The sequence below is a fragment of the Seriola lalandi genome, unplaced genomic scaffold, assembly GCF_002814215.2.
Source record: "Seriola lalandi dorsalis isolate HSWRI2012SDOR001 ecotype SW California unplaced genomic scaffold, Sedor1 jcf7180002054368, whole genome shotgun sequence".
Classification (NCBI taxonomy): Eukaryota; Metazoa; Chordata; class Actinopteri; order Carangiformes; family Carangidae; genus Seriola; species Seriola lalandi.
The window spans coordinates 179,986-204,509 of record NW_019524921.1 but is presented as its reverse complement, the minus strand read 5'-3'; the positions used below and the strand labels follow the sequence as shown (position 1 = coordinate 204,509).

At 44.3% G+C, this 24,524-nt stretch overlaps 2 protein-coding genes across 4 annotated transcripts in view; one reads left to right on the top strand and one right to left on the bottom strand.

The window, feature by feature from the left end:
• nfkb2 (nuclear factor of kappa light polypeptide gene enhancer in B-cells 2 (p49/p100)) overlaps window positions 1–7,642 on the top strand; it is a 21,001-nt gene extending 13,359 nt beyond the window's left edge. For all 3 annotated transcript variants that reach the window (XM_023408577.2, XM_087174660.1, XM_023408578.2), the window contains 15 exons: window positions 401–505; window positions 679–767; window positions 1,188–1,326; window positions 1,617–1,742; window positions 1,995–2,198; window positions 2,295–2,436; window positions 2,520–2,634; window positions 2,875–3,082; window positions 3,664–3,833; window positions 3,995–4,097; window positions 5,448–5,632; window positions 5,862–5,943; window positions 6,094–6,263; window positions 6,454–6,565; window positions 6,679–7,642. In XM_023408577.2, the coding sequence (XP_023264345.1) occupies window positions 401–505; window positions 679–767; window positions 1,188–1,326; window positions 1,617–1,742; window positions 1,995–2,198; window positions 2,295–2,436; window positions 2,520–2,634; window positions 2,875–3,082; window positions 3,664–3,833; window positions 3,995–4,097; window positions 5,448–5,632; window positions 5,862–5,943; window positions 6,094–6,263; window positions 6,454–6,565; window positions 6,679–6,749 (2,021 nt within the window). In that variant the 3' untranslated portion in view covers window positions 6,750–7,642. The remainder of the gene's footprint in view (window positions 1–400; window positions 506–678; window positions 768–1,187; window positions 1,327–1,616; window positions 1,743–1,994; window positions 2,199–2,294; window positions 2,437–2,519; window positions 2,635–2,874; window positions 3,083–3,663; window positions 3,834–3,994; window positions 4,098–5,447; window positions 5,633–5,861; window positions 5,944–6,093; window positions 6,264–6,453; window positions 6,566–6,678) is intronic.
• Window positions 7,643–8,280: 638 nt separating this feature from the next.
• The window catches only part of LOC111656744 (uncharacterized), a 45,749-nt gene continuing 29,505 nt past the window's right edge, over window positions 8,281–24,524 (bottom strand). The window contains exons 11-20 of the mRNA XM_087174602.1: window positions 22,475–22,533; window positions 20,056–20,123; window positions 17,821–18,010; window positions 15,782–15,945; window positions 15,133–15,323; window positions 14,940–15,010; window positions 14,198–14,355; window positions 13,599–13,743; window positions 13,361–13,504; window positions 8,281–12,497 (exon numbers count right to left, since the gene is read on the bottom strand). Of these exons, the coding sequence (XP_087030728.1) occupies window positions 12,177–12,497; window positions 13,361–13,504; window positions 13,599–13,743; window positions 14,198–14,355; window positions 14,940–15,010; window positions 15,133–15,323; window positions 15,782–15,945; window positions 17,821–18,010; window positions 20,056–20,123; window positions 22,475–22,533 (1,511 nt within the window). The 3' untranslated portion in view covers window positions 8,281–12,176. The remainder of the gene's footprint in view (window positions 12,498–13,360; window positions 13,505–13,598; window positions 13,744–14,197; window positions 14,356–14,939; window positions 15,011–15,132; window positions 15,324–15,781; window positions 15,946–17,820; window positions 18,011–20,055; window positions 20,124–22,474; window positions 22,534–24,524) is intronic.

Here is a 24,524-nt window from a genome sequence, read left to right as displayed (position 1 = left end):
GGGGGGGGACTATCTCTTCAGTAGAAAGTAGTTCCAGTGAAAAGTGTGGATTGATTCATAAGTGAGAGAAGGAATCAGATGTAAGTGTCTCCTCAGCCGAGGGAGTTTCACTGCAGCAGTGACAGATTTTACTGCGTCGTTAAGGACGTCTCCAGGTCGCAGTACTTCCTGTTTATTAAGGACGTCTCCAGGTCGCAGCACTTCCTGTTTATTAAGGACGTCTCCAGGTCGCAGCACTTCCTGTTTATTTTCTTCCTTTATCACCATAAACTCAGTCAGAGGTCCCTTTAGTTTTTCCCTTAGTTTGGTCTCTAAGGTCTTTAGTGCGACGGTTTAACGGACTTTAAGTATGAGACGGAGATCAGGAGAAAACTGAGACCGGACTGTGTTTGACCTGCAGAGTCTCCGAACGCCTCCAACCTGAAGATCTCTCGGATGGACAAGACGTGCGGCTCGGTGCTCGGAGGAGACGAGATCTTCCTGCTCTGTGACAAAGTGCAGAAAGGTGAGACTTTAAACACTTTCTGCTTCTTGTCTCTGAGTCTCACGACTGAATGTTGTTGATCACGTTGATTCTTTGGTTTGTTTCCTGGTTTTTGTCTTTTGTGATTTTTGTTTCTCTGTCTCTGAATCTGGAGAAATATCCCATGATGCTTTGCTCTCTGCTGCACATTACAGATGATATCGAGATCCGTTTTTATGAGGAGGATGACGAGGGAGGCTGGGAGGCGTTCGGTGACTTCTCACCTACCGATGTTCACAAACAGGTACTGAGACTGTGTGTGTGTGTGTGTGTGTGTGTGTGTGTGTGTGTGTGTCTGTGTGTGTGTGTGTGACTCACTCACACACACTCTGCCAGTTACATCACAAGGAAATGAGAAGAGTTAACAAAAAAACACACAAAAGAACAGCAGCTCGTTTTTAATCTGAGATCAACAGGGGAATTCCTTCAAACTGTCACACACACACACACACACACACACACACACACACACACACACACACACACACACACATATATATTTATATTTGTTTAGTTTTTGGTTTGTTTTGATGATGTCACTTCGTTCACTGGCTGCACTTCATTACGTCTTTGTCAATTTTTATTAATATGGAAAATAATTGGAACACCCCCCCCCCCTTCCCCGACCCCCCCGCAGTGTTTATTATGTCCTCTCTCTCCTCAGTACGCCATCGTGTTCAAGACGCCGCCCTATCACAGCACGGAGATCGAGCGGCCCGTCACCGTCTTCCTGCAGCTGAGGAGGAAGAAGGCCGGCGACAGCAGCGACCCCAAACAGTTCACCTACATCCCACAGGTCCAAGGTCAGCTGCAGTCTTAGTGACATATGGAGCAGATACAGTCATTTAATGGGGTTGGGTGACCCCCCAACCCCGAGGAACACTCACAGGAAGATGTTTGTGTCTGGGTTAAAGGTCACAGGTTCGGGGTTTCCCTCAGTGGAAACATGGCGGCATCTCTGAGTTTCAGTCGTCTCGTACGGAAAACGGAGGAAATTTCTTCTGTAGACAAAATGAGATGTTTTCAGTCTGAAACTTTGTCTGTTGTCACACTTTTAAATTTCCCCTCCTCCTCTCCTCCTGCTCTCTTTCAGACAAAGAGGAGGTGCTGAGGAAGAAGCAGAAGCCACTGCCTCACTATGAGCCCTGGAGAGGAGGAGGAGGACGAGGAGGAGGAGCCGGGGGTTTCGGAGGAGGAGGCGGAGGAGGAGGAGGAGGAGGTGAGGATCACAACTTCAACTTCATGAGTAAAAAGATCAAGAGAAGCGTTTGTTTAAAAGCAGAGTCAAAGTTCAGAGTAACTAAGTACATTTACTCAAGTACTTAACTACACTTTACTGCACTTTACTGCACTTTACTACACTTTACTGCACTTTACTGCACTTTACTTTACTTTACTGCACTTTACTACACTTTACTTTACTTTACTGCACTTTACTACACTTAACTGCCCTTTTCTTCTTCTTCTGCAGGTTTCCAGTTCAACCAGCAGATGAACGGAGCAGCTGGAGGAGGAACAGGAGTTTTCTTCACTGGAGGTTTCACAGGCTTCGGCGGAGGGGGAGGGGCTCAGATGTCAGGCTCCGCCCCTCAAAGAGGTGTTACCCAGCAACAAAGTGATGGACAGACTGGAGGACAGACTGGGTCACCGCTACAACAGCAACTGTTTCAGATCGGTGAGAAGCTGCAGGAAGGAAAATGAAAGGAACTGATTTTGTTGTTTTTCTGTGATTGATCATGTGACTGATGATGTCACCCTTGTGGTGTTGCAGCGACCGCTCTCCACAGCAGAGCCTCTCAGAGCGCCCGACAGACGGCGGCTGCCCTGCTGCAGTACTGCAGCACCGGGGACGCCCGCGTCCTCCTGGCCATCCAGCGACACCTGTGTGGCGTCCAGGACGGCAACGGAGACACGTGAGTCTCGATCGAAAGCTGGATGAGAGACGCCGACTCACTTTGACTCGGTAGTTTGATCTCGTGTCTTTTCTTTCCCACAGTCCTTTGCACCTGGCTGTCATCCATCAACAGACAGGTGTGATCCAGCAGCTGATCCACACTCTGCTCAGCAGCCAGCAGATAAACATGCTCAACACAGCCAACCACCTGCGACAGGTAACTCACTCCCACCTGACCCATCTAACCATGCCCACCTCAACTCATCTAGATAACTCTAATAACTCACCTGTGACAGGTAAATAACTAACTAACTAACCCGACCCTTCAGACAGTAATCTACCTAACTATCCAAGTAACCCAAACACAGCAGGAAGCTAAACCTAGATGACCAACCTCCAAACCAAGCCCACTGTGTCACCTGACCACTGACTCCTCCCCCTCCTGTCATCGCTGCAGACTCCTCTCCACCTGGCCGTGATCACCCGACAGGTGAAGGTGGTGGAGGCGCTGCTGAGGGCGGGGGCCGACCCCAGCCTGGTGGACAAAGATGGCCGCAGCCCCCTTCACCTGGCGGCACTGGCTGGAGATAACACCACACTCCGCCCCCTGCTGGCTCACCTGGGAGAACGCCACGCCCACCTGGTCAACACCCCTGACTACCATGGTGAGAGACCCCAGAGCTTCTTACTGAAGAGATGGATCTGCTAATTACTGCTAATTACTTCGTTAATGATAATTAATTTGACTGATGACAGTTCATCCACATGTTGAACCTTTAAAGACTCATATATCATCATGTGATCATGGGAGTTACGATCCCGTCAGGTCACATGCACAGCTGCTACAACTTATCAATTAACTAATTACTTGATTGATCAGTTTTTTTTCTTTGTCGTATAAACTGAACATTTCAAGACGTCAAATTACTTTGGTTTTTTCACTATTTTCTGATATTTTATAGAAATAAAATAATAAGATGATAATCAGTTAATCAAGAAACTGATCAGAAGATGAATCGATCAGGAAATGACTCGTTATCATGTGACAGAAATCCATGATAGAGAATATAATATTTTAATCTTTAATGCAGGTCAGCTGAGTTGTGATTGGTTGAAAAATTTGAGATTCTGGTTTGTTGTAACAGTAAAACTCCTCCCCTTCAACTGTCAATCACCTGCACCCATATATAAACAACACCAATCAGACATCAAACACTAAAACTTCACCTGTGCCTCCGTCTGTCAGGTCTTCACCCTCTCCACCTGGCCGTGAGGAGGGACGGTGAGCGCTGCCTCCGCCTACTGGTGGAGGGCGGAGCCAAGATCAACGCACCTGAGCAGAAGAGTGGACACACCTCTCTCCACCTGGCCATCAGAGAAAACCTGTTCAAGGTGGCGTGCACGCTGATCACAGAGGTATGACACACCTGGCTCCTCACGCTCACCTTTACCGGCTGAGAATATCATTGGTATTAAAAACGATCATTCATAACGATCAATAACTTCAATTGATCTGAGGATTTCTGCATCAGTGACATCAGAGTGTTGAACTCTCTCTCTCTCTCTGTTGGTTCCAGTTGAAGGCCGACGTCAACGCCTGCACGTTTGGAGGAAACACTCCGCTTCACCTGGCAGCAAGTCTGGGTTCACCGACCCTCTGTTCCATGCTCATCGCTGCAGGTCCGACTCACTGAAACACACTCTGAAACACACTGAAACACACTCTGAAACACACTCTGAAACACACTGAAACACACTGAAACACACTGAAACACACTGAAACACACTGAAACACACTCTGAAACACACTGAAACACACTGAAACACATTGAAACACACTGAAACACACTCTGAAACAGACTCTGAAACACACTGAAACACAATGAAACACACTGAAACACACTGAAACACACTGAAACACACTCTGAAACACACTGAAACACAATGAAACACACTGAAACACACTGAAACACACTGAAACACACTGAAACACACTCTGAAACACACTGAAACACACTGAAACACACTGAAACACACTGAAACACACTGAAACAAGCACTGAAACACACTCTGAAACACACTGAAACACACTGAAACAAGCACTGAAACACACTGAAACACACTGAAACACACTGAAACACACTGAAACACACTTGAAACACACTGAAACACACTCTGAAACACACTGAAACACACTCTGAAACACACTGAAACAAGCACTGAAACACACTCTGAAACACACTGAAACACACTGAAACACATTGAAACACACTGAAACACACTGAAACACCACTGAAACACACTGAAACACACTGAAACAAGCACTGAAACAGGCACTGAAACACACTGAAACACACTGAAACACATTGAAACACACTGAAACAAGCACTGAAACACACTCTGAAACACACTGAAACACACTGAAACACACTGAAACAAGCACTGAAACACACTGAAACACACTGAAACAAACACTGAAACACACTGAAACACATTGAAACACACTGAAACAAACACTGAAACACACTCTGAAACACACTGAAACACTGAAACACACTGAAACAAACACCGAAACAGACACTGAAACACACTGAAACACACTGAAACAAACACTGAAACAGACACTGAAACACACTGAAACACACTGAAACACACACTGAAACAGGCACTGAAACACACTGAAACACACTGAAACACACACTGAAACACACTCTGAAACACACCTGAAACACAACACTGAAACACACACTGAAACACACACTGAAACACTCTGAAACACACTTGAAACACACATTGAAACACACACTGAAACACACACTGAAAAAAACACACTCTGAAACACACACTGAAACAGACACCGAAACACACCCTGAAAAAAACACTTAAACACACTCTGAAACACACTGAAACACACTGAAACACACTCTGAAACACGCACTGAAACGCTCTGAAACACACTCTGAAACACACTTAAACAAACACTGAAACACACTCTGAAACACAGGTGATTAATTGAAGCTTGTTTTTCAGGTGCTGATAAGAATGTGGAGAACGACGAGCCGCTCTTCTTCAGCTACTCATCAGAAGAAGAAAAAGACGATGACGAACCAATCAGAGAGGAGCTCAAAGAGCCAGAAGCCACTGCCTCTCAGCCAATCAACCCTCGCAAGAGATCGGCAGGACACACCCCTCTGGACCTCGCTAAATGCCAAAAGGTAATGAGCTATACCTTCAAAATAAAACTAAAGGACATAATAACACACAGGACAAAAACACGATACTGCAGAAATCCTCTGGAGACATGAACCTCCACCCGATCATTTAAAAGCTGTTTGATGTTTGAGAATCAAATGGCCGTCACTGAATCTGGTGAAGGTTTGGTTCTGCTTTCTTTAAAACATCCTCCTCACCTCCTCTCCTTGTCTCCTTGTCTCCTTTCCTCAGGTGAGGAACCTGTTAAACTCCAGACAGAGTCCGAAGTCGAGTCGTCACTGCAGTAAGAGGATCAAACCTAGCAGCAGTGAAGGTGCGTCTGTCCTTGTCCTCCAGTTAATCATCACTTTAGACACTCGTAATGTAAAATGTCCACAGTCTGAAGGTCAGAGGTCAGAGGTCAACAGGTCGAGCTTCAGTTACTGTTAGACAAAACTGACCAGAACCTGTGTTGGTGTCTCAGAGGTGGGGGGTTCAGGTCTGGACGAGGACACACTGTCCCGGCTGGTGGAGGTGCTGAGTGTCGGGGACGTTCCCTGGAGGAAACTGGCGGAGAAATTGGGGATGATGACGCTGACTCACCTGTACCAGGACAGTCCAACGCCCTGCCACCACCTGCTGCAGCACTACAAGGTAACAACAGGACACGTGTCCAGCTGCTGCACAGAGTCTGAGCTCTGACAGATGAAGCTGCTCAATCTGAATCTGAGTCAGTGGTTCAAACAGCTCTGATGCTGCGTTCACTGCTACAGACAAACATGAAGTAAACTGCTGTTACCAGCCTCTGAGTAACACTGCTGATTGTCTGTGTGTCCGTCTGTAGCTGGGTGGGGGTCCGGTTGAAGGTCTGGTTGAAGCTCTTCAGTCCCTTGGTCTGTCAGAAGGAGTCCGCCTGCTGAGACACACAGAGCTCCGAGACGACAAACACAACACAGGTGACACAAAGAAAAACATCCATGATGGATTTACTGTTTTAGTGGGAAAGTGGGAGAAGTTCTCGTTCAAACTGCAGCCATGCTCACTTCATTTATACTTTCTGTCCAATCAGACGCCACGGTCGACAGCGGCTTCGGCAGCCAGCCAATGGAAGAAGAGGAGTCGCCTGTGGTGAATCAGTGACGAGGAAGAAGTGACATCATCCAACAGCTTCATCAACATCATCTTGTCATCCAGGAACCAGGATTCTGCAGAACCGGACTTTACTGAGACTCAGAGACTGAGACGGTTCGTTCAGAGCAGAGCGACTCTGCAGGAGACGACGCTGCGATTCACAGAGATGAGGAAAAGGTTTCGGGTATTTTCAAACATGTCACAGGTTTTCAAACATTACTGGAAATAAAAATTAAAAAAGGCCTTTAACGTTTTAAAAAATGAACTTTGTTTTAAACAAAAATACAAACAGCAGATTAAAATGATTTATTTCACAATAAGAGTGTATCATAGACATAAAAGTGTTTTTTTCTTATTTCATAAAATTTGTCCGTTTTCTATTTTCAGCTTCTTTACATTTGTCATTAATTTATATTTTGTTTTTCTTGTAATTATTTTGGTCTATTTCTGTGGGTTGTGTGAGGTCTGACAGACGGTCTGGAGTCCTTAAGTTTCACCTTGAAAGTCCTTGAATTTTCCTCCAGCACAAACTTTCAACATAAACGCGCTGCAGAGGTTTTTTCTGTCGAATGTTTAGAGGATGAACATCAGTAAATCTATGTTGTGTTTACAGAGTGTGTGTGTGTTGCCCTGTTAACGTGAATAGCTGATCTGCTTTTTCACCTCTATGAAAACTGGAATTTCCTATTTTCTGTCCTCTCTGGAACACAGCACGTCTCACTCGTTACAGCCTGATCTATGATGTCATCACCTGTCATCACCTGCTCGTCTGTTCATCAGTGTCTGAAGCGTCTTTCAGCTTTTCATTCAGTCAAATGAGACATTTTATGGAAACTCATTCATGTCAATAAAATACTGTTAAATGTTATGACAAAAATAAAAAATATTCATTGTAGGTAAAATTATAACTTCTTCATTTCTATTGTGACAAATTATAAATTTGATTCAAAAAGTTACAAAATGCAATATGTATAAAAAAACTTAATTATTAAGTAAAAAATATCAACATTTTTACTTTAAATGTTTTTTCTCATGACCAATCAAAATAATGTGATTTATGAGTCAGTTAGATAAAAATGAGTCATAAACAAAAAAACTAAAATATGTGATGAGTTCAGTGTACATGGACTTAATGTCTGATAATTAAAATTTTAATTAAAAATGAAATAAATTTGGAGCTGTAAGTCAAGACTATAACTTGTTCAGTTACAATTATGACTAAAATCAAAGTTAGTCTTCAATTCAATTATCAGTCATTTCAGTCATCAGTCATATTTCTTAAAGATGTAATGTATGAGATTTTTCAAAATAATGAAAGTTTTTACTTTAAAAGGATAAATTTGTTTTTATGTCGAATTGACTCAAGTCGAAATTCACACCTTAAAATATCATCTTATAAACCCAATTATTCATTTAAATAATTATAAAACTAAATCAAATATAAAATATTAAAAAAATTATAAAAATAAATTTAAAAACAGACAAATTCCAACATTTAACCAAAGCAAGTTTTGTGAATAAAAAGACTTTCAGACCCAGATTTGTTTTCAAACTTTTTATTTTTGCCTCTAAGCCTCCGAAACTGTTTCACTATGACCTCACAGGAAGTGGACAGTATGTACAGCTATCATCAGCACGCCGGCGGCAAAACATTCAGGCCGCAGCGAAGCCGGAAAAAACATGTTCACAGAAACTCATCCGTTAGGAAACGATGATGAACAGAATAAATAAACTGACAGACACTAAAATATCTAAATCAAAGTTTCCTAAACGCAGCGCGAGCGAGCGCGGCCTCCGGCCCGACTACAATATGGCTTCTCAATGTCAACGTTTATTTACAGACGACGAGCGGGAAGCGGCCATGACTGCTACACTGACTCTCCACTGCTGCTGTACACTGCACAGAAATACACAAGTGGTGCTGGATAGTTGACTAAATACGAGCCGGGGGGGTCATACACCACAGTGAGGGGTGGGGGTCTGGACCCGTCTGTCTGAGCGTCTCTGCAGCAGGTTCATGGTACAGATGGTGGAGACTGAGGGACGGACGACGGCCTCTCTGGTCTTTAGTCCTTGAGCTGGACCATCAGCACTGAGTCAGAAAAACCACAGAGTCCGAAGGACTGACGGTCTAAAGGTCTAAAGGTCTGATGGTCTGACGGTCTGACGGTCTAAAGGTCTGAAGGTCTGACGGTCTAAAGGTCTAAAGGTCTGAAGGTCAGAAAGTCTAAAGGTCTAATGGTCTGAGGGTCTAAAGGTCTGATGGTCTGAAGGTCTAAAGGTCTGAAGGACTGACGGTCTAAAGGTCTGATGGTCTGAAGGTCTAAAGGTCTGAAGGTCAGAAAGTCTAAAGGTCTAATGGTCTGAAGGTCTAAAGGTCTAATGGTCTGAAGGTCTAAAGGTCTAAAGGTCTGATGGTCTGAAGGTCTAAAGGTCTGAAGGACTGACGGTCTAAAGGTCTGATGGTCTGAAGGTCTAAATGTCTAAAGGTCTGATGGTCTGAAGGTCTGAAGGACTGACGGTCTACAGGTCTAAAGGTCTGAAGGTCTAGAGGTCTGACGGTCAAAAAGTCTAAAGGTCTAATGGTCTGAAAGTCTAAAGGTCTGATGGTCTGAAGGTCTGAAGGTCTGATGGTCTGAAGGTCTGATGGTCTAGCGGTCTGAAGGTCAGAAAGTCTGAAGGTCTAGAGGTCTGAAGGTCAGAAAGTCTAAAGGTCTGATGGTCTGAAGGTCTGAAGGACTGACGGTCTACAGGTCTAAAGGTCTGAAGGTCTAGAGGTCTGAAGGTCTGATGGTCTAATGGTCTGAAGGTCTAGAGGTCTAAAGGTCTGAAGGTCTGATGGTCTAATGGTCTGAAGGTCTGATGGTGTAGAGGTCTAAAGGTCTGAAGGTCTGAAGGTGTCTGGATCTGAACCTGGACCAACTCCTGTCAGCAGAAAGCAGCAGGTTCTCCTCTGAACTCGTGAACTCCAGCTGACTTAGAGACGCTGGTGAAGGATCAGGTCCAGACCGCAGGAGTCCTTCAGCATTCAAGTCTGACCTCAGACCAGATCTTCAAGTTTTCATCTGGACTCAGATCATGATTCAGGATTAAAAGGTTCCAGCTGTTTCAGAATAACAAAGTCTTGAGCAGAATCATGGAAATGAGTCTTTGACTTTAATGACAGTTTGTTTCTGAAGAAGATTTAAATGAATAATTAAACTGGCGGCTCCTTCATCTCCAGCTTCTCTCTGCTTCCACCTGCTGTCTGTTTCCTGTCACTGCACCCGGCTCCAGGAAACATGGAGCTCCTTCTGTTCACTTCCACATCATCATGATCCATAAATCACCAGTGTTTTATTAGAAACTTTGTGTCTGAGCTTCAGATTGACTGATAATAAAATTTGAATCCAGGACTGTTTTCAGCCAATCAGACGTCAGGACGTCAGGATCAGAACAGCAGCTCGATGTGGAGACGTTCACGTCATGTTCAGGACTGACTGGATTAAAGTCAGACTGAGATCAGGTTTACTCTTCTCTTCTTCTTTTAGTCAAAAATAATGTGTACGTTCATGAATCAATTAGTCAAATCTTCTGATGATCACTTCCTCATTAAAGTCGAGTTTTAAGGTTCCAGGTTCTTAAATGTGAGAATTTTCTTGGTCTTAAATTACAGTGAATGAATTCTCTGGATTTTTGACAAACTCAGACGTTTAAATATGTTAATGAGGGAATAATGTGGAAGCTTTTATTAGAACAGATTTTCACTGAACTGTTCTGTTCATGGTTTCTCTGATGTGCTTCTGTTTCTGATTCATTTGTGGTGACGTTGTTTTTCTTGTTGTAAATCAGTGTTTTCACCTGAACATGTCCCAGAGAAACAGCCTCAGTGATTCAGTGTGGAGACACCAGGTGGCAGCAGGAGGGAACTGCACGCTGAAGATTTTCTTTAATGAAGCAACAGAGGAGACGAGTGTGAATGTTTCACTGAAGATCAACGACAAGAGAAAGAATCCTTTCAACAAACTCTCGTCTCCAGCTCTGTCATGTCACAGGTGACGTCACCTGTTACCTGTTACCTGTTACCTGTCCTCTGACCAGTTAATACACACTGACACGTCTCCTTCTGGTCTCATGGATCAGGACAGTGGAGACAACGTGGACGGATTCAAACATAATTCAGTTTCCAGCATCGAGAGAAAAGATGGAAGTTCATTAAAGACAAAACTACTGAGTGAAAACTGATCAGTCTGCCAGTTCAGATTCATCCACTGATCGATCAGCTGATCAATAAAAAATAAATAAGAAACCACTGATAATTATTTATTAGAAAATTACTCTTAAAAAGAGTTTTTTCTTTTTCCACTTTTGATGATGTTTTTAATATTAATGTTTATTTTTTTATTGCATCTTTTATTTCCTTTTGTTTGTTTGTTTGTTTTTTCTTCTGATTTGTTGTTTGTTCCATAAACAGAACGAATGAACTCAGATGATTCAAGTTTGAATTAGTTGATTTGTTGTTGTAGTTTTTGTCCCTGATGAGCCTCCACACACATGCACGCACACGTGCACGCACACGCACAGACACACACACGCGCACACACGCACAGACACACGCACGCACACACACACACACACGCACGCACACACACTGAGGAGGAGGTATCATCTGTCTGCTTGTTGTTTGGCCGGGGGGAGTCCTGACTGCAGGGTCTCACCCCACCATCCCATCCCTCTCACCCTCCCTTTGCTTGGTCGCTGTGGCAACAGTCCCACTCACTCTGTCTGTCACGTGGTCGGCATGGCAACCTGCTCCCCCGTTGGTTGCTAGGAGAAGCTGAGTGATGGCGATGCAGGAGGTTAGTGTTTGTCGCTGTCAGAGAGGAAAAATAAAAGTACCTATAAACAACCTGATCCAGGAGGGTCCTGGACCTGGACCTGGACCTGGACCTGGTCCTGGTCCTGGTCCTGGTCCTGGTTCTGGTTCTGGTCCTGGTTCTGGTCCTGGTCCTGGTTCTGGTCCTGGTCCTGGTTCTGGTCATGGGGGGTCCTGGAGTCAAACGCAGCTGGAGACTGGATAATTACTAATATTTAACGTCTGTATCATTTTAATACAACGTCCCTGAAATGAAAGCTCGACCAGGAAATAAAGCTTTTATTGTGAAACTCTCCAGCTGTTGTGAGTGTTGATGTTTGGAGGCGGAGTTAAGTGACAGTTGAGTGATGTGTTCAGGTTCACTCAGTGTTTCTGAATGTTTCCACTCCTGGTGAAACTTGACAGTTTGTCGTCGTCCATCGTGACGAGCGTCTTTTCTCCCGCCGACCTTGAACGTCTCAGCTCAGCTCCCTCAGCCAATCAGAATCTGTCTGAGGTTTAACAGAAAAGGTTTAAAGGAGGATGTCAGCCTGTTACCCATGATGCCTCATGTCCGTCTCCAGCTACACTCGGTATAAATCTTATGGCGCCTCTTCCTGTTTGCTGTTTTGTTTCTGAGGCTCCGCCCTCTGGTTGCTCCCATTCTTCTTCCTGTTTCCCTCCCTGCTGCTGCCGCTCTTGGTGGTCGAGGACGACGAAGACGACGTGACTTTTAAGCTCTTGGACGTCTTTGTCCCGCGGGTTTTCTCCTTGTTGGCGACGTCCTGAGGCAGTGTGGGGCTGGAGTGCGCCCTCTGCAGGCCGCCGTCGTCAAACAGCCGTGACTCGAAGGCCGTCAGGTCCTCGTCCCCGTTCGCCATCTTGGCTCTGAGCAGCATGGCGTACGTACCGTAACGGGTTTTCTGTAGAGGACAGAGGTGGGAGACGGTTAGTGATGCAAACATCAGGATGTGATGTCACAGCAGAGGTGTGGCCTTTAAACTGTGACATCACTGAGGCTGACAGCTGCAGCTTCCTGTCCTCTACACATATCTGTACAGTTAATATGAAGCTACAGCCAGTTAGCTTAGCTTAGCATAAAGACTGGAAACAGAGGGAAACAGCTAGCCTGGACATGAGAGAGGTGTCAATCTGAACAGACAGAGACAGAAAGAGACAGACAGACAGAAAGAGAGAGACAGACAGACAGACAGACAGACAGAGACAGACAGACAGACAGACAGACAGAAAGAGAGAGACAGACAGACAGACAGAGACAGAAAGAGACAGAAAGAGAGAGACAGACAGACAGACAGACAGACAGAGACAGAAAGAGACAGACAGACAGAAAGAGAGAGAGACAGACAGACAGACAGACAGACAGACAGACAGACAGACGGACAGAAAGAGAGAGACAGACAGACAGACAGACAGACAGAACATCAAACAGTTTCATCATAAACATAGACATAAAGACGTGATGGTAAATTCTTTTCGTTTGAAGACAAACGTCAGGGACACCTGTGGAGCGTCTCACCTGTTCATCTTTTCATTTATTGATTCATTCAAATTCAAATCAAACTTTTTTGTTTTGAGTCACTGAAGCTTTTTCCTGTTTCTTCTTCATCAGTCTGGAAACTGTGAAAGTTCCTTTTCTGTCTCAAAGTGAAAAAGAAGAAAGTTTTTCTTCTTCTTCCTTTTACTCCGACAACAAAAAACAAAGCTGCATTCACCAGGTGTGTGCTCACCTGTAACTCTGTCATGTGATGTTTGTGAACACCCTCACCTCAAACTCCAGGTACTCCTGTCGGAGTTTCTGCTCCTCCAACTCACGACCTTTGACCTTTCGGTCTGGGGTGGAGGCCGTGAGGTCGGCCAGCTCGGAGGAAACCGCCCTGAACCGGTTCTCGTGGGACTTGACTTGCTCCTCCTGCAGATATGGACGACACAGCAAAGGATTGTGGTTGAGAGAGGAGTTCACCTGGTCCAGGTGACTCAGGTGTCTGTGGAGGCGGAGTCTGTACCTGGGACAGTTTGGTGTTGGACCCCGGCAGCAGAGGACGACTGAATCTCTTCTGAGAACCAATCGCCGCCGGGAATGGAGGAGCTGAAAACATGGCCGCCACCACGTTGATGCGCGTGATCCAGGACTGCATCTGCTCAGCGTTCCTGCAGGAGACAGGTAAGAGACAGGTAAGAGACAGGTAACGCACAGGTAACACTCACCTGACCTGATTGGTCTTTAATAAAGAAACTGTTTCGGTCTCTTAAAGGAGAAGAGAAGGTCGGCTTTAGTTAGCATGTGGTGCGTTTAAAGCTGCAACGAATTCTGAGGTTTCTCTCTGTGAATCAGAATCTCATCCAGGTTCAGACTCTGAGGAACATGTGACTTATTCACTGTTTATTATCAGTTTATTATCAGTTTATTATTAGTTTATTATCAGTTTATTATCAGTTTATTATCAGTTTATTATCAGTTTTTGTGGTGAATAAAATAAATTCATATTTTGTCACATTTCTCTTTGACAAACTGAACTCGTCTGTAACTGATGAAGAACAGACTGAAAATAAGCAAACAGAGCTGATGTCATGGGTCAGGGGTCAGAGGTCAGCGTGTTCTTACGGAGCCTGGAACAGGAAGACCCTCCAGTCGGCCGTCCTCAGGTAGAAGACGTTGGGTCTCTTGCTGTAGTCAGCTGCTCTCATGGCAAGAGAGTGATGGATGGACACGGCGTTCTTCACGTCCTCCTCCGTCAGCTCTCGCTCCGCACGGTACTCGTCCTGTCAGCCAATCACAGAGCAGCGTGTGGTCAGCATCCAATCAGGTTTAAAGCTGCTGTAAGTAGCTTCACTAATGAGTTGTTGACAGCTGCAGAGCCAGGACTCGTTTTAATTCACCTGGTTCAGGTGAGGTGGTAACATCACGTCATCATCCTCTCAACAGCCTCTGTGATTGGTCGGGTTCAATCAGTTCTCAGTGTTTGTTTTTGTTACAACAATAAAATCTTCATGTTTCGACTTTCGTGTTAAAATGAGACGATTTCACTGAGTTTGTTTCATCTCGTCATCAAACCACGTTCAGGAAACTTTTCATAACAAGTTATAACGAGTTTAAAGTGACAAACACTTCTAATATCCACTTTAACATCCAGTAAACTGCTGCTGTTTACAACATTCTACCACTGACAGTTTCACCTGATCAACTGATCGATCAATATGTGACTGTTCCCTCAGTATAAGAGGTAGAATATATAATATATATATAATATAATAGATGTGGAGGGATCCGTGTGTGAAAGGAGCTACAGACACGACACGGTGTATGAAACAACAGGGCTGCTGGGATATGTAGTTCAGATGTTTACCTTCTGCAGGTAGAGCACCAGACCCTTCAGCATGGCGTAGAAAGACTTCCAGCCCCTCTTACCCCGTGGCGCTGTGAGAAACAAGGCATCATGGGATATTATAGATCATAACAAATAAAGACTTGAAGGAAAAGAAACGACTGATGTGGAAAACAAAAACAAACACTGAATAAATAGAGAGAAGAAGACGCACTTCTCTTTCCGTCAGGGTCGGCGTGGACTTTCCGGACCAGGAAGCCGTTCTTGTAGAGCTCGCCGTCGGCCTGATGGGCGACACCCACCAGCGGGTTTCCTCCGCTGCCCAGGCGCTTCATGGTGTGGGAGGCGGAGTCTGTTCGGACGTCAGCCAGCTCCGACATTGACTTCCTCAACTCCTCCTCATCACTTCAGACGGACAGACGGAGTGAGAGGATGAAGAGTTTTCACTTCATCATCATCATCATCATCATCATCATCACTGACTTCACCAACAGAGAAACAACTGAAGGGTTAAAGAGGCTGAACACAAGGGAGGACAGATGCTATATGCATACAAGGCGCGTGTGTGTGTGTGTGTGTGTGTGTGTGTGTGTGTGTGTGTGTGTGTGTGTGTGTGTGTACGAGTCCACAGTCAAGCATGGGCGTTTGGATGCTGACCTATAATTACATAGAGGAAAGAAGCAGGGAACAGTTACCATGGCAACAGAGGCTTAAATATGGGAGTCAGGGCAGTAGCAGCAGGAGACACACACACACACACACACACACACACACACACACACACACACACACACACACACACACACACAGAAACATGCAGCAGACAGAAGCTGAAACACTGGAGATGTTTGTGTTAAACTCACATGGTCCACTGAAGCTTCTCGTTCTTGATGGAGCTGTAGAGAGTCTGCAGACACAAAAACACCAGGTCAGATATACTGTGTGAGTGTGTGTGTGTGTGTGTGTGTGAGTGTGTGAGTGTGAGTGTGTGTGTGAGTGTGTGTGTGAGTGTGTGTGTGAGTGTGAGTGTGTGAGGTTGAGTGTGAGTGTGAGTGTGAGTGTGTGTTTACAACCCTTGGCTTTCCTGTTTGACTTGCAGAGACAAGTTTCAACTTTAATCTGCAGATATGAAACATCGAGGCTCCTCTGATGTTGAAGTCACAGATGAATTTTAATACCGTGACACAGACAGTCAGTTTGGGGAGGATTGTGTGTTTTTTCTTTTTGCTGAATACTTTAAGTTTTTGAGCAGAGCAGGAGAAAGTTTTTATTTTCACCGATTTATGTTTTATTCGATCCTTTCCTTGTTGTTCCATTATTAAATGAAGGTTTGAGAAGTTCAGTATCTGAAATTCTTGAAATGTTAAGTTGGTGAAATGAGATGTTAAAGTAGATCCAACATAATCATACCCTTTGCATAAGCTTTTATTGTGAAAGTGTTGAGTTTATTTCAACAGAAAAAACATCAAAGTAGAATTGATTAGAATTCTTTCTTTGAAGGATTTATTGTGAAAAAGGTGAAGATTATTGTTTCACTCACAAAAATATTAAATATTAATAATAAAATAATTATTAATAATCCTCACAAAAGATTATTAATAAGACCTACTTTGCTGTTTTTTCTATCCCTGCTAAGCAGCAATCAGAGCTGATTTGAGCTGCTCTAAGCAGCTCAAAGAGAAACTGAAATGAGTTAAATCTGAGATTCTTCCAGCAGCTCAAAGGGAATAATTCCTCTCTTCACTGGTTGGTTCGTACAGAATAATATGTGAAGGATGATTTGAAGGTAACTTAACAACGATCGGCAAAACAGCAAATCAGAAACCACAGGAAACAACTAGTGACGGAAAACAGTCCGTTTCTGATTTGATTCGGTTCAATGACTAATTACAATAATGAAACATGTTACAATCAATGTAGAAATGATGAATTCAGTTTTGAATTTCATTTGTTTTGGAGAAACTTTTCATTCTTCACAGCAGACTAATTTACAGCACACTGTGCAATCCTGTTCTCACACACACCTGCCTCTTCTTCTATGGTGTCACCTCAGAGTCCTGCCTCCCATGAGAACTCCCACTACTGGTCCCACCTGTCATTGACCCCCTCAGCTGCTAGTCTCAGGTTGACCGTCCATGACTGTTGTAGTATCGCTCTTTTAAACGTGTCAAACAAATCTTTCATCTTTCTAAATGAAATATCTCATCCACCCAACCAGACTTCCTGTTTTTGACAGACACCTGGAGAACACAGCTCCCGTCCCCCTTGACGAGGACTTTTACAGCCTCAGTAAGTTTGAGCTGGTGTTGCTTGTTCATATAAAAGACAGACAGTCTCACACACTAAGCCGACTACTGCAACACTAGTTTATCTAGTGGTTCATCCCATTTAAAAAAGCCTTGATGTAACAGTTTCAAATCATTTTCAGCCTTTTTCTAAGTTTCCATTTTTATCCAAAGTCAATAAAACTGGTCTATTCTCAGCTCTTGTCCTTCTTAGAAAATATCAATAAAATGGAGAAATGTGAGTCAGGTTTCAGAGCATGTCACAGAAGGACCAAACAAGATCCCTTCAGTCTTGCATCCTTTAGCTGAAGACAGTTATTGTCACCATGGAGTCTGTCAAGAAGAGACCTGAGCTGTTATTATCACCAGGTTCTAATGGAGGTAAAGCTGAGAGTCATCTGCGTAAAGGAGCATGTACGAGGAGGAAGAAATGCAGCTGTTAGTAGGACACCACTGTATGTATGACTCTGTATGTGTATTATTTTTGTGTTTATATCATGTTATGAGGTGTCCTGGCCTCCCTCTGTGGCCCTTAAGTAAAATGTAAATAAAAATAAACAGTATGACTTCACTGTTCTGCCAGGTTTTAGATTTAACCCGGTTCTGCTGGGCTCTACCTTCTTCTTGCGGCTGTGCAGGTGCTGCTGTCCGTCCTGGGTCTTTCCCAGCAGGTCAGGGAAGGCCAGTGGTTTGAGGGAGCGGGAGCGGGGGGTTCTGGGATACCTGAACGGGTCGGTGTCCCTTGAGTCCCGCCCGCTCCGGACCGAGCAGAGTGACCGAGACCGCATGCGGCCAGTCGAGTGGATGCTGTTGACGCCGATCATCGTGACAAGTCCAGAGGAGCAGGATTTGAGTCAGGTTTAAGTCGGTTTAGAAAAGTCTGACTGAACTTTCCGAGTCTTTACGGTCAACAGGACGTTAGAAGATGATCCTCTAGATGATATTCATGAAAACCTCCAAGGATTGAACAGATATTTTCCTCTTGGACCAGTTTAGCGTTGATCATTCAGTCCAGAGTTCCTCTACACCAACATTAACACAAACAGAAAGAGATCCTGTTCCACTTTGACAAGGTGGATTTTAGACTTTGATCCAGTTTCCAGAAAAGAGATGTTTTCAGTAAATTAAATGATGAATCTCATCAGACCAGGAGGCTGGAAATAGAAGCAGGAGCCTGATGAGTGACGGCGGCTGGTTCTGAGCAGACTAACTGAGTCTGGATTGATTGTGTCCTCAGCGGAGCTCAGCCTGCTGCATTATGGATCCAGCTCTATTCATTATGCATAAAAACACAGCAGCGTTTCATCCAGCTCATAATCCAGCTGGCCGACAGCCGGCGGCTCGCTCAGGTGTTCGGAGGCAAAACCACAAAAACAAAGAGACGCTGCCAACAAACATGTCAGAGCTGATGGAGCGAGTGGGCCGAGACCGAGACTCAATCTGCTGCGAGACGGATCATCTGACCAGAAGACTCCTGACTCATCAACCGATAACTCGAAGGTTTCAAAGATTTAAATCAATCAAACAGAGGAATTCCTTACAAAGAGCGATCAATCATTACCAATCAAAGCTGTTTCATCATAATTAGACGTCTTTACATTCTGTGATTCTGTTTAAAGCGGCTTCCAGATGGACTTTATTTACAACTTCGTACATTTAATTCTGCAGTTAAGGAGGAAAATATAGTTACAATTAGGGCTTTTATTATCTTAATTAATTAATCGCTGCAAAAATAAGAAGAACTTCCATCGGCCGACGGACGTTAAAGAACAAATCAAATGTCTGATGTTTTCAGTTCAAGTCAAAATCTGTCACAAAAACTAGTTTTGGAAAAATATTTTTTGGGAAAAAGACTTTATATTACAGTAAATTATGTCTTTAATGTTGGAAGAAAATCATATTTGGGCTTCTACACATTTACATCCACTTAAAGTGCTGCAAGATTTTATTTAGGGTTTGTCAAAGGATAATTTTTATGTGTAGAAATGTTTTATTTGTACCTTCATACACATAATTCTGTGGTTTAGGAGGAAAATAAAATTAAAATTACAGCAAAAAAATAATACTTCCTTTCCTTGTATTCATCAATTAATCAATTTATAAACTAAGAAAAAAAGTTTGTGAAGAAAAAAGAAAATCTGGAAATTAATAGTTTTTATCATCAAGAAAAATGTTTCAGTTACTGATCAACACCAGTGAATGAGCCCGATGTCTCTTTCTGGGTAAATAAATTAGTTTTATGACTTTAAATTACAGTTAATTATTTAAAAGAATTAATTATTAACATTTTTATTTCGTTGTCAAAGTGGAGTCAGCTGTCAGTCCGTCCACTTCCTGTTCACGTCTCATTAAACCAGTCAGAGAGTCTCATTAACACAAACCGTCTCACTGTGTGTGTGTGTGTGTGTGTGTGTGTGTGTGTGTGTGTGTGTGTGTGTGTGTTTCAGTCTAATCCATCAACGATTTGGAGGCAGTGATGCGTATTTCATCAGCTCACACTCCTGCAGAAAAATTACACAAACAGTCAGTGGAAAAAATCCAAACCACAAACTGATCTTCTTCTTCTTCTTCTTCTCCTTCTTTTGTCTTTGAGTTGGATCTTTGAGTCGGTTTGTTGTTGAACGTCCTGGTGCAGCGGCGGTGGCGGCGGCGGTGATGGAGGAGAATCCCTAGACTGCAAATAAAGCTGTGACGGAGGAACGGCTTCAGCAGCAGCAGCTCGATCTCACGTCCCAAACAAGCAAGAGGACGAAAAAACCCCAGAAAAGAACGAGAAAAGAAAAACAGGGAGGCTGGGGCGAGCGAGCACACCCACACATGCAGACAGAGAGAGAGAGCACCCCAAAACTGACGTCAGCTTCCTCCAGCCCTGACTGCTGATGGAGGGAGGGAGGGAGGTATGGAAGTGGAGATGTTTCTCCTGTTGCACAGGAACAAAAAGAGAGAGAGAGAGAGAAACCCTCCTTCCTCCTCCTCCTCGGATGTTGATGTCTTCGTCCTCCAACTTCACTCCCACTCTTCTTCTTCTCCTCCTTCGCTTGTTGTCGTATTCCTCCTGCAGGAGAATCCCTCCGTCAGGTGAGCTCACTCCTCCTCCTCTTTTTCTTCTTCTCTTCTTTTATTCCTCCTCCTCCTCGTCTCTCCGCTGAGACTCTGAACTGTTGAGGACTGTTGCTCGCTCTCCCCTCCTCTCTCCCCTCTCTCTATCTCTCTTCAGTCCCTCGCTCTCTCAATGCGCATTTTCTCTCAGCTGCAGCCACCAATCAGAGCGCAGGGATGGGAGCCTCAGCCCGCCCCCTGCTCTTCTTGGAGCTGTCAATCATGGAGGATTCAGAGAGCTGAATGTAAATGCACCGAGAGACGTTCAGCAGAGAAAAGAGAAAATCAGCTGAAAATATTAAAAACAGAGACTCATCGACTCTCATCCGACTCCGCAGCCTCTCATCACATTAATACACCCGTTAATCAATAATTCATATGTATATGAATTATTTCACACTGTTTTAGTTTCACTGTTTCTCAGAGACACAGGACGCTCCGCTACTGAGAATAAAAACATGTTTGTAATAAATGTTAATATTTCTTATTTCACCTAATTCATTTCTTAAAATGTACCAATACCAAGTATTTTACTATTTACTCATATTTCATATTATTATTTTACATGTTTATTCTGTATTTTCATAGATTTTACAAACTTTAATATTTAATTTTTAATGTATGTGCCTGAGTTGTTTAATATTTTTTATATTTTACATATTCAAATTTTTATATGTAATATTTAATGATATTTCAGTATTTCATATTTTAGATTCACTTAAATATAATATTTTACTATTTAATCAGGTGACCAGGAAGGGGAGGAGCCAGTGATGTAACTCCATGAGCTCAGGAGCTGATGTCAAAGATCTGTTTTCTATTGTTGTCTTCAGTTTTCTGTAATGTGACGGAGGCCTCCTCTGAGCCTTACTGCCACAGTTTGTCCTGGTGGTCACTGTCTGTACTGCAACTAAAACTCTGACCAAAGAGCTGCTTTCTAAAAGAGACGTACTGAAAGTGTGACAGGACGCCTCCACCTGCACTGAAGCTTAGTTAGCACTGTGTGTGGTTTCTACACCTTTACACAGCCTAGAGAGATGTTTTCATGTGTGTGTCATCACAGTGAGGGAGGGCAGCAGCAACACTACTGAGCATGTGCAGTGACCAGCACATGCTGTAATTTGTGTTGTATGTCATTACACGTGAGCTGCAAATACAACACAACAGGAAGTGTTTCCAGGGGACACTCAAAAGTGATGAACATGGGTGAAACGCCTTTTGACTTTTTGAGTTAAAAGCACTGAACACATGCGTCCCAGCCGGAAAGCAGCAGAAGAAGAATCAGTAGTAGAAGAAGAATTTGTATTTTTTGGAATGAAACACTGACACTGTGAACACTTCACTCTCTTCTCTGAGGATAATAATTCATATTTACAGTTATAAATATTCTATATTCACTCTCAGTCAGAGTCAGAGCTGCTGCCCACACACTCACTGGTCCACCATCTCTCTCTCACACACACACACACACACACACACACACACACACACACACACACACACACACACACACGTTTACATATTTAATTATTAATTAGAATCAAACAGATAAATAAAACACAGTCCAGTGTTAGGCGGTTTAATGTTCACTGTGTCCACCATCTTAGCTCAGAGTGTTAGCGTGCTAACATTAGCTGATTTAGCAGTAAACAGAGTCTGTGGTTCATCCTGAGGAGAATATGAACGTCTGAACCGGAGACTTCAGACCAAAACGTGTTCAGACTTATTCCCACGATTTCTACATTTCATATTATCTATATTATTTTATTATATTTATATATTTTATTTAATTTTCTATGTAATTCAACAGTCTATAACGTTTAGCATGATGTTGTTTTTAGCATGCTAACACACTAAAGTTAAGTTTTTCAAAATAAAAGTAGTATGACACATTTATCAACGGTGGCTGTTGAAAACTGTGTCAAAATAAAAGCTGAAGAACAGAATGGAGATAAAGGGATTTAACACCTGGCAGGTACAGCTGACAGAGGGGGAGGGGCTGGTTGATCCCTGAGGTTGGATATGGATCTACGTGGATCAGAACCAGTTTGACCAAAGAGACTCGTCCTCTCGTTTCATACGTGACAACCTCGACCAAATAAGGAGTTCCTTTTAACGTGAAGCCCCTCCCCCTCCTCAGCTGAAAGATGAGTCAAAAATATAAAGACTCACGTTCCCATGAAGGTCTGTGTTCAGCAGCATGACAGCACAGGTCAGAGTGTGGACGCTGTCTGAGAGGGAGACAGGTGAGAGACAGGTGAGAGACAGGCAGGTGAGAGACAGACAGGTGAGAGACAAGTGAGAGACAGACAGGTGAGAGACAGGCAGGTGAGAGACAAGTGAGAGACAGACAGGTCAGAGTGTGACCTGTGAGAGACAGACAGGTGAGAGACAGGCAGGTGAGAGACAGGTGAGAGACAGGCAGGTGAGAGACAAGTGAGAGACAGACAGGTGAGAGACAGACAGGTGAGAGACAGGTGAGAGACAGACAGGTGAGACAGACAGGTGAGACACAGGTGAGAGACAGACAGGTAAGACAGACAGGTAAGACAGACAGGTGAGAGACAGGTGAGAGTGTGGACGCTGTCTGAGAGGGAGACAGGTGAGAGACAGGTGAGACACAGGCAGGTGAGACAGACAGGTGAGACACAGACAGGTGAGAGTGTGGACGCTGTCTGAGATGGAGACAGGTGAGACAGACAGGTGAGAGACAGACAAGTAAACAGACAGCTAAGAGACAAACAGGTGAGAGACAGACGGGTGAGACGGACAGGTGAGAGACAAACAGGTGAGAGATCAACAGGTGAGAGAAAGACAGGTAGACAGGTAAACAGACAGGTAGACAGACAGACAGGTAAACAGACAGGTAGACAGACAGGTAAACAGACAGGTAGACAGAGACAAGTAGAGAGACAGGTAAACAGACAGAAAGGGGACACACAGGTAGACAGACAAACAGACAGACAGACAGACAGACAGGTAAACAGACAGGTAGACAGAGACAAGTAGAGAGACAGGTAAACAGACAGACAGGGGACACACAGGTAGACAGACAGACAGACAGACAGGTAGACAGACAGGTAGACAGACAGGGGACAGACAGGTAGACAGACAGGTAAACAGACAGGTAGACAGAGACGAGTAGAGAGACAGGTAAACAGACTGACAGGGGACACACAGGTAGACAGACAGACAGACAGACAGACAGACAGACAGCTAGACAGATGGATAAACGTACAGGTAGACAGACAGGTGAGAGACAGGCAGGTGAGAGACAAGTGAGAGACAGACAGGTGAGAGACAGGCAGGTGAGAGACAGGTAGGTGAGAGCATGGACACTGTCTGAGAGGGAGACAGGCGAGACAGACAGGTGAGAGACAGACAGGTGAGAGACAAGTGAGAGACAGACAGGTGAGAGACAGGCAGGTGAGAGACAGGCAGGTGAGAGACAGGCAGGTGAGAGACAAGTGAGAGACAGACAGGTCAGAGTGTGGACGCTGTCTGAGAGGGAGACAGGTGAGAGACAGGTGAGAGACAGGCAGGTGAGAGACAGACAGGTGAGAGCATGGACACTGTCTGAGAGGGAGACAGGCGAGACAGACAGGTGAGAGACAGGCAGGTGAGAGACAGACAGGTGAGAGACAAGTGAGAGACAGACAGGTGAGAGACAGGCAGGTGAGAGACAGACAGGTGAGAGACAAGTGAGAGACAGACAGGTCAGAGTGTGGACGCTGTCTGAGAGGGAGACAGGTGAGAGACAGGTGAGAGACAGGCAGGTGAGAGACAGACAGGTGAGAGACAGACAGGTGAGAGTGTGGACGCTGTCTGAGAGGGATACAGGCGAGACAGACAGGTGAGAGACAGGTGAGAGTGTGGACGCTGTCTGAGAGGGAGACAGGTGAGACAGACAGGTGAGAGACAGACAGCTGAGAGACAGACAGGTGAGAGACAGGTAAACAGACAGACAGGGGACACACAGGTAGACAGACAGACGGACAGACAGGTAGGCAGAAAGGTAGACAGACAGGGGACAGACAGGTAGACAGACAGGTAAACAGACAGGTAGACAGAGACGAGTAGAGAGACAGGTAAACAGACTGACAGGGGACACACAGGTAGACAGACAGACAGACAGACAGACAGACAGACAGGTAGACAGATGGATAAACGTACAGGTAGACAGACAGGTAGACAGACAGACAGGGGACAGACAGGTAGACAG